The 17,446-nt window shown below is 38.3% G+C and overlaps 1 protein-coding gene and 1 long non-coding RNA gene across 2 annotated transcripts; one reads left to right on the forward strand and one right to left on the reverse strand.

The window, feature by feature from the left end:
- Positions 1–2,513: 2,513 nt before the first annotated feature.
- Positions 2,514–16,998, reverse strand: LOC139958555 (prostaglandin E synthase 3-like). The gene is made up of 7 exons (XM_071955689.1): positions 16,840–16,998; positions 12,858–12,965; positions 11,787–11,868; positions 10,911–11,009; positions 10,122–10,205; positions 5,963–6,050; positions 2,514–5,648 (listed from the first exon to the last, which is right to left on the reverse strand). Exons 1-7 carry the CDS (start codon positions 16,848–16,850, stop codon positions 5,593–5,595), a joined length of 528 nt encoding a protein of 175 aa, XP_071811790.1. The 5' UTR covers positions 16,851–16,998; the 3' UTR covers positions 2,514–5,592.
- LOC139958556 (uncharacterized) lies at positions 6,452–8,576 on the forward strand. Its single transcript, XR_011789826.1, has 2 exons — positions 6,452–7,082; positions 7,513–8,576. It is a non-coding gene; the product is annotated as an uncharacterized lncRNA (long non-coding RNA).
- Positions 16,999–17,446: the final 448 nt, after the last annotated feature.

Below are 17,446 nucleotides of genomic sequence, written 5' to 3' on the forward strand. Positions count from 1 at the left end.
GTACAATAGGGACAGATAACACGGCGGATTCCTTTTTATGACTATAATCATACACTTGCTATAAGAAGGACACTGCTTGACTTGCATATTCATTCATTATAACCGTTAGTCATGATCGTCCTAAGGGAAGTCAATGAAAATGTATTCATATATAAAGCAACTGTTAATATGAGTCAATTGCTGGGTCAATAATTAAGCCATCATACGCTCTATTAATTTCTACGAATTTTAACAGTGTGGTACACTTAAAGGCATTGAAGACTCGCCCCAAACCGCGTTGCTTGCAAGTGAAGTTTTCTTCTTGTCGCTACAAAATGCAAACAGTAATGAAACATGATACCTTGTTATCTACTTATCTTTTATCTAGACCCGAGATGTCCATCGCTGCTATGTACACTGTGTTGTGGGTATTGACCGTAGCTGTATATATTGACTGTACACTAGTGTCTAATTACCGACGGTAGCAATCTGTGTGTGTATTTTCTGGGATCGATGGTAGTGTTTAACACTTCTGTTACACCTCATTCGAAACTAGGTCTGATCAGATTACCGGCAAGAGACGTTTCTCTGTGCGCGAGTCTTCACACCCTTTAAATGAACGATTTACCGTTCATGCCATGCGATCGGCTGAGCGTTCACACCGGTCTGACGATCAAACGGACGGACGAATAAAATGTCGACGTCCAGACACTACTTCACATTGCATATGAAATCATTCTTTGAATGCAAGTGGGAGCATGGGACACAAATGGAATGGTTACGAAGACAGATAAACATTTTTTTCGTGAGCGTAAAACTTTGCAGGCAAATGAATTCCAAACGGCGATGTTGATCCTCTGAAGCCGACAATCATTTCGTAAAAGATTTCCTATTGATTCTGAAAATTTTAATTGTTAATGCGATTTTGTTTACATGGAATTACATACAAAACACAATTCCGAAATTTTTAATATTTCCTTTTTTTCCCTTCAATATCCGTGTTCATTGTTTCAAATCATGAAATCGGTGGCGTAGGAAGGTACTTTTGAGTGGGGGGGGGGGGGGGAGCGGGGGCTGAAGACTGATGGCCGGCCTGGGGGAGGGGTCCAAGGGGAGGGAGTGTCCCCCTCCCCTTTGGATTTTGTTTGCATTTCCAGGTGGCCTCAGGTGCAATTTGGTGCAATATAGCACACTTCAACACCCACTTCATTTTGTAAATAATTTTGCATTTTCACCTGGCCTTAGATGCAATTTGGTGCTCCAAATGAATTTTTTTTCTCATTTGGAAATTAAAAAGGGGTTTTCTGACTTGCGAAGTGGGGGGCGGAATGATACTTCCGCCCCCCATATTTTTCACTGGGGGGGGGGCTTGCGCCCCCAGCACCCGGTTCCTACGCCCTTGCATGAAATGTTACTAAATATTCAAACTAATGATCTACTTTGTTCAGGGTCTATATTATCATAATAATCCCTTACTAATTACAGTATCGAAATACAGTAAATATATATATATACAGTAGTAAATACAGAGAAAAAATCTCTGGAAGATTATGATAGCTATAACTTTCACAGATTTTTTTTCTATACAAAATTTCTATACAGGCTTTCAATGAGTCTTGTGTAAATATTTATTAGTACAAAGTTCAAAGGAATACTTATCTTAGTCTCCGCCCCCACCCAAACCCGTTAAACCAAATATGGTATCAACAGCATATGATTAGCAGCGCCACACATATTTGTAAATAACACACACACACATATGTAAGCTGTGTTGACGTAATCATGATGCGTCGGTCGGGTGGTACAGTTGGATGTTACTACTTCTTTTTTTTTATTATCAGAATATAGGCTTACAACTGCACTCAGGTATTTCGCTACATCAGTACCGATTGTAACTCGCCCACTAAATATGTAATTATTAATCAATTAATAGTTTCCACCACCGGAAGTACGTTGATGACTAAAGTTTATGTTGACATGATTTAAACTATAGGGACCAGGTGTGTTACTATGGGAGGAAGGGAGGAGAGAGGACGGGGAGTCAAAATGGATGACTTGATTGTCAATGATTGGTTGTAAATCCATAGGTGCAACGTCAGCCAGGACCGTAGCTAGTGGGGTGGGGAGGGAGAACATGTTTTCCCCCACCGGTTAAAGTTTCTTCAATTTCGCTTGCATTTATAACGATCTTATCACGAAAATTATCGCTCGTACGTTAGACCTATTACGTCATCAATCACACAGGGACAAGTTTACATGGCCAAGTACCTACACACCAAGTTTGAACTTGCTCGGGTTTACGGTGTAGGAGTTCGCGACATATACTTTATCGAACAATTTAGGACAAATTCACCGTTGACCTCAACTGACTTTTGTCCTCGACCTTACTCACCAAAATCTGCATTTTTTTTTTTTTAAATTTCTCTCATCATTCTGTACATAACGTGTGGTTTAATGATTTTTTCCCCCTACACGTCGACAAGTAGAAAATGGCTAAACACAAATTAAGCATAATAAAAGCATACAAAAGAAAATTGATTTGAAGTATTGTATTGTACAAAGCCTTCTGACTTTCAGTATCATTCAAATGAAAACCCAACCCCACCAAATCCATGATTCAAATTAGGATGAAGATGAATGAGAAAAAAATTGAAATACACAGAGTTGGTAACTATAGTAACACAATTTGTGCATCCTTTTCTGTAAACAAGCTTGAAGGTAACAAGCTGGGAAGGGGTTGCATGATGGTGTGGAGGGATGGGGTGGGTGGGGGGGGGGGTGGTGGTGAGAGGGAGTAAATCAGTGGTTTAAGACAGTACCAGGCTGCGCAGTACAGAGTATAGACATTGCCACAGTACAAACCAATTGCATCATTTGAAGACCAAAAAACCCAGTTAGTGACACGAAGATTCTTTATTAAAAAGGTAACAAAAGGGAAGAGAAAGTTGAACACATTATGAATCCGACATTCTAATGATATGATATGCTGAGTATTGGCAGAAAAGAATATAGTCTGAACTAACTTATAGATTGGTAAAATCTTCTGAGCTAAATGAGCAGGGATAGAAGTGAATATTATTTTCCAAGTTTATACGGCTATTTTCCACAGGCAAAAACAGTCTGTTTATGGAAAACCATATCTAGATTTAACGCACTATACAGAGACTATGTGAAGGACATGGCCTCAATGTTTGCAAAAAAACTGCTGTAATTATATACCTTGACGGAATGTCAAGAACGTGCAATAATACAAAGGCCAAACAATATAAAAAATAGCAATAAAACAATAAAAAGAAGCAGAGAAGTTTGGCCTTGTGTTGGAAATTACAAAATCCATCCAGAGACTTTTAAAGTTATTACCACTAATTAACTGCGGTGCACAAAACACACCAAAAGCCAGAATTTAATGTGAAAATTCAAGAGAACATGGCAAACGTATATCTACCTCTCTGATCAACAAAAATTTTGAAACAGTGATCTTCAGAGCAAACTTGATATCCATTCTTTGCATCTTTAAAGTTTATATTTAGTATCCTCAAATGTTATAACTAATCAGAGGGAAAGCGATGCAGGGTAGGTGGAGGATTCGTGGTGGTGGCAGGGTGGGGGAGGGGGGGGAGGAATGCATTATACAAAGTGCAAAATTAAAAACAAGAAACATTTACAGAATGCAGCATGTCAAACTCGATTGTTTTTGTATTTACTGAAGATGAAGAGGGATGAAGATGGATGAAGAGGGTTTCCCTTTTGAAACATAAAACAATCCAATGTGATTTGTGTCAAGAGAATGGCACCAATACATAAAAAGGTCCTCCCCCCCCCTTCCCCAACATTGTACAGTTCTGGGTGACGGTTGCAGTTCAATTCACATAGCATCCTACAAATGGAAACCATAATACATTATACAAACCTGCTTCAGTATTTTGTGAAATTTAAAAAAAAGAAAGAGGTAACACCTAACACAGCTTGTAACAGAGGGACTCTCAACTCAATTTTGCCAAATCCAGACCAATGTTAAACTACAATATCCTTAGTATGAATACATGCTTTTCATGGGTTTTTTATTTTTCATATTTTAAGCCCATAGTTTTGGGAATGACAACATTTCCGATGGGCAAGGTACTTCTTAAATAAAGTTTAAAACACATATCTTTATGTGTGTGTGTGTGTGTGTGTTTGTTTGTGAGGATAAAATATGTCTTGTTGTCCTGTTAAAAATGATTTGCACTTCAATACTGGTCTAGCTTCAAAGCTTCTGGGTGTACATGTACTGTGGTATGATTGGAAAGTGTGAAAACATCCTCACAGTTAAATGTCATTCCTTTGAATCTACAAAGTTATGAAAGATATGAAACGTTATTAAAACCATCTGTGTGGTAACTACTGTTGGTATATGACATGGTGCTTTCGAAATTCCACGTTATCAAAACATCTGTTTAGTTATGAATCTCAACATGGGGGGGAACCTTAAGATATACTCCTCTCTCGTGAATCCATCAGTTTTACACTTTCAGAGTTCTTCCTAACATCCTAACACTGTTTAATCCTCCAAGAGTGGCTTCATTCGCTATGAACTTTGCCAAACCAGTACTGTCTAATAGGCATATATGTGTGATGTGACTGCAGACCTAGTGTAATATCTTTTTAAGGCAAAAATCATATCCCCCTTTGCAAATAATATTGGAGAAGTCATAATTTCAATTTCAAAGATGAACTTAAAACAGTCCTCATCTGCTTTTTACAGGGTAGGTTACTTCGTTTACAATTGCAACACTTGTTCAGATATGATCGCTGGAGCACTCTCACAAATTTGTAGAAGGATAAAAAAAAATTACGACTTAAAAGTGATGAATTAATCCCACCCTTCTCTGACCCTTGAATCAGTGGGCAGACTGGGGGCACTTGAAATCATTGGTACATTTCATGCCTTTGACAAAAACTAGCAGCATTTTACGAATAAAGAGTAGATGGGCAGCTTCCACACCTAGACCTAGGACCAAAGTCGGACCGGATGGCACAACGGTTTCTTAGCCGATTACGCTGGTAGGCCAATCCACCCTTACCCCGAATGGCTCTGAGGCGTGGATTGGTTTATTGAAAAGATAGCATTTTGCATATTCTCATGAAATGGCTTTTTGCATTTAACATCCTAAATGCCATGAATGAAAACTCAAAAAATTGATTTTGTCTGTTTACTTGCCGACATTTCTTCATAAATGATAATAATCTGTCATTGCTTACAAATGTTTAACTGAGAAAAAAATGAGAAAGGTTCTCTACTATGCTGCATCTACAATATTTTTCTTGCATATACCGCAAGGGAGGAGGAAATTTCTTTTATTGTCTACTGGAACTGATTTGATGAACGACATCCTAACCCTTCAAGATAGGTTGTGTTCCATGGTGGAGAAATAAAATAATTACAATTGCTTAACTATTAAGTTGTAGTAAAACCTGCCTCTCTAGGAAAGCATCCCTATTTAGTCAGGTAGAATTCTGTCCGACTTGTGTATTTTTGGCGATCCCAAAGGAGGAGTGCGATGACCTCGCCGAGTCGACGTAATCGCAGGGAAAAAGAACCCCCGAAAACACTCTGTCGGTCGTTTGGAATCATTAGGAGTCTTTAGCTTCCTCCGTCGTGCCTTTGTCTTCTTCTAAATCAGGCATGTCTGGAAAAAGAAAGATGACGAAGATGACAATGAGATGAGGAGACTGGTAGGAGATGGAATGACCCTTACCCTAATATTTAAAACGATAATAATGCCTAATATAATATCAAGGGTTTATAAAGCGCAGACATATCTGCCGAATGACGTCGCTGAGGCCCATCGCAATATTTATTTACCCTTGTCGACGATACCCCGTCAAACAAAGAGACGAATCCCTTCACATGGCAGCAGCTTGACAGCACCCAACTGAAAATTTATCTCACAGGTCCCTCACAGGACTGAATAATCATGAATATTCAAAGGTCGACTCTTACCATCATCATCGCTATCAGATGACTCCTCATTGTTGATGTCGTTCATATCCGGTAAACCGTCGTTGATTCCACCCATGTCCTTCAGCATCTACAGAACCGAAAGATAAACTCACGGAATTACAGATTGAAATACAGAGATCAACGAAAGAAAAAACTGAATGGTTCGAAAGCACCAATTTCTGACTCCATGTTCGTCTTTCACGTATCCATGTGTGATGTCACATGAAAACCTCGTATCGATATTAAAGACGTCTCATCTTGCAATACTTTTATATAACAGACTTGTATCACATTTTTAAAACTTTGAAAAAGCAATTTAATACATTTCGGAGTTAAACCACGAAGAGTCATACGTCAGAACTGCCACAGAGTACGGTTTTCGTTCTTGGAGAACTCATCCGCTACGATACCATCACACATCTTGTCATGATGTTGTGTCTCATTTTGGATGGTTTATAAGAATAGTCCAGGTCAAAATTTTGACCTGAACTATTCTTTTAAAGTGGCCATGACACGAAAATTTCAAAGTCCTATATTTTTGGGATCCATCAAAGGATGTTCTCTAGAACATGTATCAACCAATCTGCCAGTTTAAAACTTGATTTTTCAAGTCGAAAATTGAGAATGAATTTACCCTTTTCGGCGTTTGAAACTTTGTTTACTCGAAAATTTTCCGATTCGCATGACGTCATGTGACGTCACGTTTTGAACACATTTGTTGTCGCTGCTTTACGATCCTCCGAACATCCCATTCACGTACACAGTAGACAAGTACACATACCACTAGTAGTTACTAAACAGAACACCGATCACAAGTGCGATATCAAATCAAAATTTCATGTAAAATGGCGGATCCAGAACCAATTGCGGCAAGCGAAGTTCAAAGTGATAATGGTTCTTCACCAGGCAGTGAAATTGGGCTATAATTAGAGTGCCCTTTCTCATATTCGAAGCAGAGAGTGAAGGCGATGATCATTCCAATATTGAACCGAACGTTGAGGGTGGAGCGGAGGTGTTAGAACCGTATCAGTTCGAGCCTGTTAAACGAGCCGAAATTGAAGCTCCACAACATATCGAAGAAGAAATCAGTTCGAAACCATTGCAAGGAACATACAACGTGGTAAGAATTTATTAACGAAGCATTTAAAACAAAATCCAGTCCATTTTGTGCATGTGTTGTTGGAATTCGCGGAACACCCTAAACCGTATTGTGCGTTGTGTTACGGTAACTTACAACCCATATGTAGAGTGTGTAGTACTAGTAGGGTTGGTTGCATACTGAAAGTTTGGCTCGGGGATGTAAGTTGCATTATGCAGCCATGCTAAGTAGGCATATGTGTTATTTCATACTCATTATTACTTGGCTAGTACTTTGGCCTGGAGTTTTGCAAATCAGTTTTCTGAAACAAAAGAATGTTTCATGATACATGGAAGGTGTAAAATGAATCACAACAAATGTAACCATAACTGTACATTGTATGCCTGCTTGTTATTGTGGACATCATGGGCCAACATTAATACATTTTGAACTTTCATAAATTTTTTCCCAGGCAGTACAGATACATAGCCTACGGTCAACAGGTTCAATGATACTTGGGGTTCCTAGCAAGACACGTCAGGGTTTTGCTACCATCATGTGCAGTCCAAAGGATCAGAAGTGATTTTCCAGCCAATGGTCATTACTTTAGACTGGATTCAAGTTGCCAGGAGAAAACTCATTGTATAGGAAGCCTTGGTTGAGAAATTCCTCCAGAAACACCTTTTCTAAACTACGATTGTGTTGGATTATCAATCCGTCAGGGTTCCCTCAGTGTTGATATATTGAAATTCAAGACTTTTAATTCAGGATGAAAAGGTTATTTTCCAGACCCAACATCAACAATGAAAGAAAAGGCATGTTTTGAAGCATTTGGACACAAGTATTGGCGTGACCGTGATGTCATATAATATGTGCATAAAGGAACGGGCATTGACCTTTCTAGGGGCATTTACCTCCCAGACGTTTGATTCGTATCTTTAATCTGGAAGCCAAAATATCCATATCATCAATGATATTTGACAGAAAAGTCATAATAAAGACCAATGGAGGCAGCAGAACTCTTGAATGTTTAGACTTTGTTTCTTCAGCAGCAGTTGGTTTGTTTTGTAGTCTTTCTTCAAAAACTCAGCAGTACACCCTGTTATTGGTCTTCGATTGTTTTAATGCGTGTGATGCTGTGTTTCACATTGCCCATCTGTGTTGTACGTGTCGTCGTGCTTGGGTAACATTTTTGCATGTGAGTTACTTCGTGCAGTGTTTCTTGGTTTAAATAACCCTTTATTGTATTTGCTTCTGGATTATTCTAATTAATTTGTCACAACAACGATTGTTAGCGATGGACATGCAACTGCTTTGTAGGCTTAAAGCAAAAAAATTCATGTAAGTTGTTTTCTTTTAACCTCCTTTGATGTCACAAATTACATTAGTGTAATTTAAGAATGATAATGTTTATGGAAAGTACAGTTTTACTTTTATGTCATATAATACAATGATTGTTGTTAATGTAATTTCAGATTGCCCAGAATGACTGTCTAGAACTGATATTGAATAAATTTTGTTCAATGATTTAACACTTGAACTATGTTGTGTGAATTTTTGGCTCTGTGACTTTAAAATAAATCGCTTTGAGATTTAATTAAACACCCTTTGGAATAAAATCTTTTTACATACCTATTTTGACCCATCCCCAATACCCCCACTCCCTCCACAACATAAAAAATGGTTTTCCTGGAATAGGAATAAGAAATCATTGCTATAACTAACTGATCCAGCATATTCCAGAAATAAATTGGGGCACTGAGATTTGTTCACAAGAAGATGTAACCCATCGCTTCTGAAGCTAACCTCATAGCTTATTAGTATACAATACAGCAATGAAGGGGGTGTTAATTTAGATGATACAGTAAAATCTCTTCGTCTATTGCGACTTCAGTGTAGTAACGCTAATACTATAGTACTACTAGGGCTCGGCGCGCTACCTCCTAAGGATCGCCACTTGCCCCATTGGAGGTTTCCTGTTCCCCGATCTGGTCTTCAGAGTAGTTTTTTGTGGATTACTTGACAGAAGAATGACTCTTTTATGTCGAACGTTAAAGTCCATTTGTTTTATATCATAACAAAAAGGAGGGATCGTAGTATGCTTCCGTGAAGTGTTCGCTTCATTCGGAGCTGCATACTGGCTAGGCCCAGTGAAATCGGCGCTGGTGTTGTGCACGAACTTGGTCATAATCGCCGTGTGTTTTTCGTCCTTCAGCCATGGATGAAGGCTAATTGCATGGGTTATGATATTTATGCAGCCCCCAACAACACAACGGACCGGCATTTCTCTCGGATAGTTTACAACAGTTGTAAAACAAACTTGAAATTTCTAACGATATAGCGTAATACAGTGGTTGTTCTCTCAGTGTAAATGTGCGTGTATATGGAACGGTATGATCGTCGCGCATCCGATACATGCATGGGCTTTGCACTTTTGTTCCTAACATGACGTCATCATTGAAATCGCATTCTCAGATATCTATTTTCGGATGCGAATATTAAAACGTTAATTACTAATTAGTCCTTGAGGTTTTCAAGGTGTTGAGGATAGTTTTGAAAATAGATTTTCTCATAGATTCAGAGGAAGTTACTCTCGATGAGTTGGATTTTTCGTGTCATGGCCTCTTTAAGGCAGTAGCACAGTCATGGGGATTCTATGAAGCCCATTGTCTCCCTTTACTTGTCCCACCAAAGCAAACTCACTGGAAATCGAGCCTAGAGTATCAGCCTCTACTATGTGCAAAGTAACAATCTCCGCTCCCCCTCCCCACCTCCCCCACCCCCTGTCAAAGCTCTGGCCTGTAAATTTAAATTTATGTAAATTATGTAGTTGTTTCACCATTGTTTCCTGTTACCATTACAACAGGAGGAACACTATGATGGTTAACAATTTTGTCTTGAAAGTCGTCAATAGAGAACGAGTTATAATCGAATTCTCAGATCACCACGCATAACAGTTCAAAACATGACGGACTGACAGGTCAACGGCAAGCAGTTTTTTATCTCTCATTCACGAGACCTGCCTCTCATAATATTAGATGGAGACATATATAGAATTCAGGACGGAGGATGGGAGTTTACCTGATCTAACTCTCTGGGGTCTTCTTCATCCTCTTCGTCATCTTCATCCCTCCATCTCTGAAAGTCGACTTTTAACCAATGTTGCTACAAAGATTTGAGAAAAACGTCAAGAGAAAATTGAGAGATATGTTGATGCGGGCTTCACGAACATGATTCCGCTATCCTGTGCAAATTATCCCGTCAGACTGGTTCTTTTAAAGTCCACTGGCCCACTTTAAAGTGAAAATTTCATTTATAGGCCGTGGAAAAAAGGTGAAACTTTTAATACAGTTGGGTAGTGAAATTGCAAAGAGGGCAGTGTTCATTATTAAGTAAAAGGAAAATGGTAGGATAAAGAAGACAAAGCTACCATAACCAGCATAATGACACTATGATAAATTAACACGTGCAGCAGGGAGAGTATGACACTACGAATATAAAATAAAATGTGATAGCAAATTTCGGCCGTCACTGTTTAATATGCAAAGATGAAACAAAAAACAAGAAAGGAAACTGGCAAAACGGCAACCCGCCAAACAACGGCTAGCATTGCACAGGCAAAGTTCCTTGCAACTGATTGAATGTGTTTGCGTTTCCACTTTTCTCGGCAGTTTCTTAGCATGTTGTCTGAGAAGATATTCAGGGAGTGCAACATTAGTGAGAATCAAGCAGATTTCTGAATACCAAGCTCGTACAAAAAACACATTTCTTGTTCTGTAGTCGAAACTACCACAATTTGACGATGGGATTTTTGAGATAGAAATCTGGATCTTGCACCTATATATATGTAAATTTTTTTTTTTAACTCACCTTCGTGGTATCTTTCAGCAGTCTCGGCCAATAATTACCAGGCTGTTTCTTCTTCAATGCAAACTCTACGTTTCGTGGTCTTACTTTAAACTTTGATTCCTGTAGGGGGAAGAAGGTGCAGGAGGGGGGGGGGGGAAGAAAAAAGGGAAAATTTAATCATCTACCCATGTATTGGAACCCCTGGGATAAGACTGACGATGACTACATGTCTTCATAATTTAATTACGCTGAAACTGAAACGGAATTTGATGCATTTCGGTGATAGGTTTACCATCTTAAAAGTTCTGTGTTCTAAAGATGTTTCACGATGAAAGCAAGTGACAGTACTAAGAATAGAGAGACGAAATATTTATTCAAATCCAGATGCATGTCTGCGAACCCTCAACTTTTTCAATTGCATCAGGATATCATAATTTTTGTATCAGAAAAAAAAAATGAATATTTTAACAAAGAAAATATGTAAATAAAATAAATAAAGGAGCTTTGCGGCTCATCTCTATTGTTGTAATCTGTTGCTCTGCTGAGAAAATAAAGCTCTAAATCACCGATTATTGCAAGACACTTTTCTAGAAGACATGAATATATTTGTAACTATTATGGTAGTCTGAAACAGAAGAGGTCGCAGTGTTAAGAATATGGTTCTTTAACCAAAGATCTTCCTTTTATTATATTCACTTTTATATTTCATATATTTTCTATGATTCAGTGCAGTATATCTTGTTGTAGTGGTTAACCCTTTTTGTAGGTACCCTTAACATAACATATAAATTGTTACTGCCATGTTATTGTAAAACTATTTAAACAAAATAATAACAAAAATAAAAGAGAAAGAGAAAGGGAAAAAAAAAAAGAGAAACAATATGAAGGGTTACTTACAGGCTGTGAAATTTCGCTGTGAAATTCCATTTCCACTTCATATGTCAGATTTTCAACACCACCTTTGCCCTTAAAGATTAATCTAGAAAACAAAAACGTGAAAGCAAAGTAACGTTATTAATATTATTCGTCTGATTACAATTGGTTTGGTAATTATGTTGAAAATCTTCGATTATTTTAATGTCCTTTCAGAACTATGTTCACATTAAAATAGTCATACACCAAAATGGTACCTTTTATGTACACAGTACATGCTAAAAAAAAATTTCACCAAAAGGGCATTGAGAAAACAACAACATTTTGCTTCTGACAAATTGGTTGGTACCATGGCCACACATTGCCATCCACAAATTGTTAAAAAAGGTATGGTGGCTAACTCAAAGGTATTGCGACCTTACAAATGTTTCCACTCACATCAGATTCCAGTCTATGCGCACTATATACACATCCAATTGGGCATTTCATAATGTACAATACAGGCCGGACACATCGAGAGACGGTAAAAGTATGTCTTGCTAGAAATTGTTCACTTAGGCCACTTCACTGTTGGGGCCCCCTCGATCATTGGTGCCCCTTCCTTGACCTTATGGACCCCGAGGCACTTGCCTTGTCTGTCAATAGCATTGGATAATCTGTTATTTCGAACAGAGTTGACTAAAAATTATTGGACCCTTAATTTCAGCAAAAAAATAACCCAACCCTCATATTATCTGACGAAATATTGATGCATGAGATAATCAGAACTGCCCCTACCCTGCCCCCCCCCAAAAAGTAGAACGCTATGAAAAGGCAGTGAGATTAGTAGCAATGAAAACTAGCAAGTGGGAGGATGTGGGTTCCAGCATCAGCCTGTTAAAGCAAAGTGGGCTTTTCAGAAAACAAATATATAAAAAAAAAGACATGATTTTCTTCTCATATGATAAAACATCCCAAAATTGATCAAAAACTGTGGATAGCCACCCAATGTTTTGGGTACAAGCCATTTGGCTTTCCCAGTTCATGCAGTACAGTATATGTGGCTGCTTTAGGATTATAATGTGAACTGCAGTCCAGGCCGACATTGTTACATACTTTTGATCTTCGAGTATAATAGTCGGACTCTTTTGTACATCGGAAACTTCTATCGTAATGAAAATCAAATCTTTTCTCTGAGCCCAGGTAACTGGAGGATGTACACCTCTGTAAAAAAAAAAGAGAAAAGAGATTCATTGTCATTCAGCATATACAGTACTGCACTTCCGACATTATGGTGATTATTATTTCATATTGCAGCTCATATTCACACTTTATGTTACAGGGAAAGTCTGGTAGTTGGCAATGAGGAACACAGGCATCGACACCTAGGTTATTATTATAATTATTATTATTATTATAATTAATACTATAATTATTTCACCGAACCCCCATCGTTTTGCCCATGTCCTCTACCCTTTCATCCTTAAGTGTATTATCAAAATGAGCATATATTACTCTTTTATCCTATTTCCTGCCTCACCCCCCCCCCTTCCCCTGACAGACACTCATGAACCATGCCAATTGCACCCAACATGCTGGCCTTATCAACAAATGTTAATTCTTCATTGCAACTACTGTACAGTTGGGGTAGGGACACTGTGCAGTAGACTGCCTGCAAATCACCATTGAGTAACGTTGTACTATTTTTAGCCTGACAGAATTCCCCCTTTTGTTGTATAGCTTACTTCATTGGGATTTTCCAGACTTAAGATTGGTTCAAGTTCACACCCTCTACAGCATTATCAGCTGTTGGTGTTGGAATCCTGGAAATGCCAGTATGTGTTCGTACACAATTTTTAAACAGGGGCTGTAATTTGTGTATGATGTTTACCCGCCCTCCCCCCCCAAAAAAAAGGAAAAAAAAAGATGAAAGCAAGATGACTTCTTGTTTAAATGCTTTAAAACAGCACAATGATGAATTAATTTTGTTTTTTAATCTCCTAGATCATCAGCTCTCCTACAAACTGAAAAACTGATGACTTAAAGGCATTGAAGACTCGCCTCAAACTGCGTGCCGCGCTCTGAAAAAGTTAACTTTCCGTTGCTTACAAATAACGTTTTCTTCTTGTCGCTACAAAATGCAGACAGTAATGAAACGTGATACCTTGTTATCTTTTATCTAGACCTGAGATGTCCACGTTGCTATGTACACTGTGTTGTGGGTATTGACCGTAGCTGTATGTATTGACTGTACACTAGTGTCTAATTACCGACGGTAGCAAGCTGAGTGTGTATCTTCTGGGATCAATGGTGGTGTCTAACACTTCTGTTACATTCATTCAAAACTAGGTCAGATTACCGGCATGAGACGTTTCTTTGTGCGTGAGTCTTCACACCCTTTAACATTAGATTTTCACCATTTTGGGGTTTTGATGAAATCGTAACCTTTGTAGTCATGCAGGTGGATGATTGTGTGTATGTGTGTGTGTGACGCCTTGCTTGTTAAGAACGATATCTCAAAAAGGGAAGCTTGGATTAAGCTCATATTTAGTGTGTAGGAGTACCACATTGAGTAAAAGATGCCTATTGTTTTCTGGGGACATCAAAGGTCATTTGGGGGTCACAAGGGGTCCAATTGTGAAAACTTTGTAAACAAGATTTCTCAATAAGGGGAGATTGGTGCAATCTCATATTTGGTGTGTAGGAGTACCACATTGAGTATAAAAGCCTAATTGTGTTTTTTTCTTGGAGGTCAAATGTCATTTGGGGTCATGCCAGGGGTCAAATTGTGAAAACCTTGTAAACACGATATCTCAAGAAGGGAATCTTGAACCAATGTCATATTTAGTATGTAGTTGTGAAACATTAAGTACAAGAAGTCTATTGTTTGTTGAACATAATCACACAATCAAGACAAAGTACTTTTTGCCCCAAAAACTTTGTTTGGCCCATTCGCAGAGGTACGACCAATGAAAAATTCAAATCAAAACAAGGTGTCCATTCTTTGTTTTTGGTCAACATGAAAACACTAAATCGGTCACATGTACCGTAACTGCAGAAGTAATGACCCTCTCCCATTCATAACTGTGCATTAGGTTATATGCCTGGCTAGATGCTTTGCCTTTTCACCCTACTGTACAGGAGAGTCCAGCAACAATTGTTCACATTGTAGATGACGTTATTTTTTAATATTTGCATACTGAAGTCAAAATGTTTGCCTGGGTATGTGTCACATTAACGTTGTGGTAATTTTAAATTTGAGCCAGAATGTTGGATAAAAAGTACTTGTGATTGTGTGATTATATACTACTGTACACCATAGTAGCCCCCCCCCCCCCCCCCTAAACAAAAAAATCTTTAGACTGTCAAGATCAAATGTATAATGAGGCTCTTTAATATTTGCAATTGGCAAGTTTGTTTCCAAAATGTTTAATTATACTGATTAGAATAATGGGTTTTTGAGATGATGAAATTCTGCAAAACATTGAAATGTTTCGACATGATATTGTAACTGGAGTTAAATTTCAACAATTTCTGACACCACAGGACTCGCTGCAAACAGGGATTTTACTTACTGTCAATAATAAATGTTTCACAATGAGTAAATCTTTGTGTCAATACATTATATACTTAATGTATAGATTACGAAGAGAGAAATTGCAGTTTACTCTAGGATGGTGTACAGAGTAACGTTAACCGTCTTCGCTGAGGTTGCGTGGATTAACATTGCATTCGAAAAAGTCCTTACAATTTGACTTTCAAACATATAAGACATGGTGTCTATAATTGCAGCTACATACTGTATGCATAACACAGGAGGCTAACTTAAGGGACATGCAAAGTAACTGTACACCAAATAGAATAGGCTTAAAAGATTTTTGTTCTTCCTACCGCTTGCGCTACGCCTACTGTACGACTTTTGCCAAACTCTTGTCTAGCCAAAATTGAAGAAATATTGCGATCCTTGTTCTTAAGATAAAAGCAGTTAAGAACAGACAAAGTATCAAGTAATTCAACCACTGTAGTATTGTAAGTAGATCAACCTTTCCTGTGACTAGTTGCCTGGCCTTCCCTTTTGGTTTCCCAAAAGGGAAAACTATGGAGACACTTTTACTGACCTTGCAAATTACGAGGGGGTCTGCAGATTGCAAAGTCGACAATGACTATAATGCGGGTTGCAAAGTCGGTAGTTACTATTACAGTTAGATTCGTCCAACACGGCAGCTTACTAGTTACAGAAACGTACTCATACTGCAATTTTGATTCACACATTTCACCAAACAGTTCAGATTCTGAATTTTCACCCTTCACTTATTATTTCTAAATCAATTTTTCAATACTATTCAGCACTGAACTCAAAAATCACTATCAGATCCTGGTTTCTTTGTCACAATGATCATGATTAATGAGTATCAACTAGGCCATATGTCGCAGTTTGCTGAGATTTTTACCAAAAAGCAGATGAAAATCACATGAGGCCAACTCAGTCCAACTCTGTGGAATGTAAGCTGCTACTTCACACTATCAGAACTTGATCAATTTAGTAGTTAACTGCAAAGGCTAGACCTAACTTAGCCTGATGCATTTCTAAATCAACATGTGCCTGACTATCCTGCTGACTATCAACATGTGCCTGACTAAAATAGGGCTTGTACTTGTAGTGTTAGGTCTAGCCCACAGCCTATCGCTGTAATATGGACAAACAATGTGTTTCTTATCATTGAAGCATTCGATTCAATGAAAAAAAGTCAAAGTAGTGGGTCTTAACGGTTGAGCGTGATTAAAGTATTATCTCAAGTTAATGGGCTAGATCAGCGCCTATCCCAGTGTATAACAAATGTGATAGTGAGCCTAATGTTAATTATGAACGTGGTCACGCGGTTCATGCAACTAGCCTAGGCAGCGTTAACATTGCACTGATGGTACAAATAATGCATGGATGGGAAATGCGAAATGGTTTTAAATTATACATACCACAATCAAATTAAGAAATAAAATATGGAAAGATAAGAAAAGCAGCCTATGGTACTATTCTTTATGCACTTATCCTTGTTTTTCTGATCAAAACTGGATCAAAAACCCGGGATTCGAAACTTACTTTTCTGCCATTGTCGCATGTGTTTTGAGTTAGGTTCTTGACGCGAGATGAATGAATGTAGACGCTGGATCGCTAAGGATTATTGGTCGGACAGCACATTGCAGCTAAGACCGTACTTCGGATTATTTCTCCTACCGCCTAAGTGATGACACCACACAAAGGACAGATCACTGATGGCAGAGGTACACTCCTAAGAATGTAATTATGTCAAAATTGTTTAGAAAAGTAAACCTACCTATATCATGTTCTTTCTTTGTGTTTACTTCTGCACATTAAAAGAAATCGCTTGGCTTCCAAGTTATAATTCTTCCATTTGCAATTATGTAGACATTTTGGGCTTATTTCAAGGTCATTCCCAGTTACGGACCCAATAATTCAATAAGTATCAGATCTATTCAACTCCAAAAATGCGATTTACACTGGGACTCGCAAGTTAAAGGTGACTGCGAATTTCCCGCCCATGCTATGAGAGAAGAAAGGGGAAGGGGAATGAACAATGGCCGAACTATTTGTCGGAACCTGGAAGATCCGCCGAAACAGCGGCTAAGCCATTACCTTACAAGTCCCTCTCCTTTGATATTTTAAGGAAGTAATGGCATTTCTTTGC

This window comes from Apostichopus japonicus, chromosome 18 (genome assembly GCF_037975245.1).
Source record: "Apostichopus japonicus isolate 1M-3 chromosome 18, ASM3797524v1, whole genome shotgun sequence".
NCBI lineage: Eukaryota > Metazoa > Echinodermata > Holothuroidea > Aspidochirotida > Stichopodidae > Apostichopus > Apostichopus japonicus.

Bases quoted from the DNA above. Each gene is read 5' to 3' on its own strand.
- LOC139958555 (XM_071955689.1), bottom strand. The intron at 10,206-10,910 runs GTGAGTTAAAAA...AAATCTTTGTAG, and splicing joins TGCTGAAAGATACCACGAAG to CAACATTGGTTAAAAGTCGA. The intron at 6,051-10,121 runs GTAAACTCCCAT...TCGGTTCTGTAG, and splicing joins ACCCCAGAGAGTTAGATCAG to ATGCTGAAGGACATGGGTGG.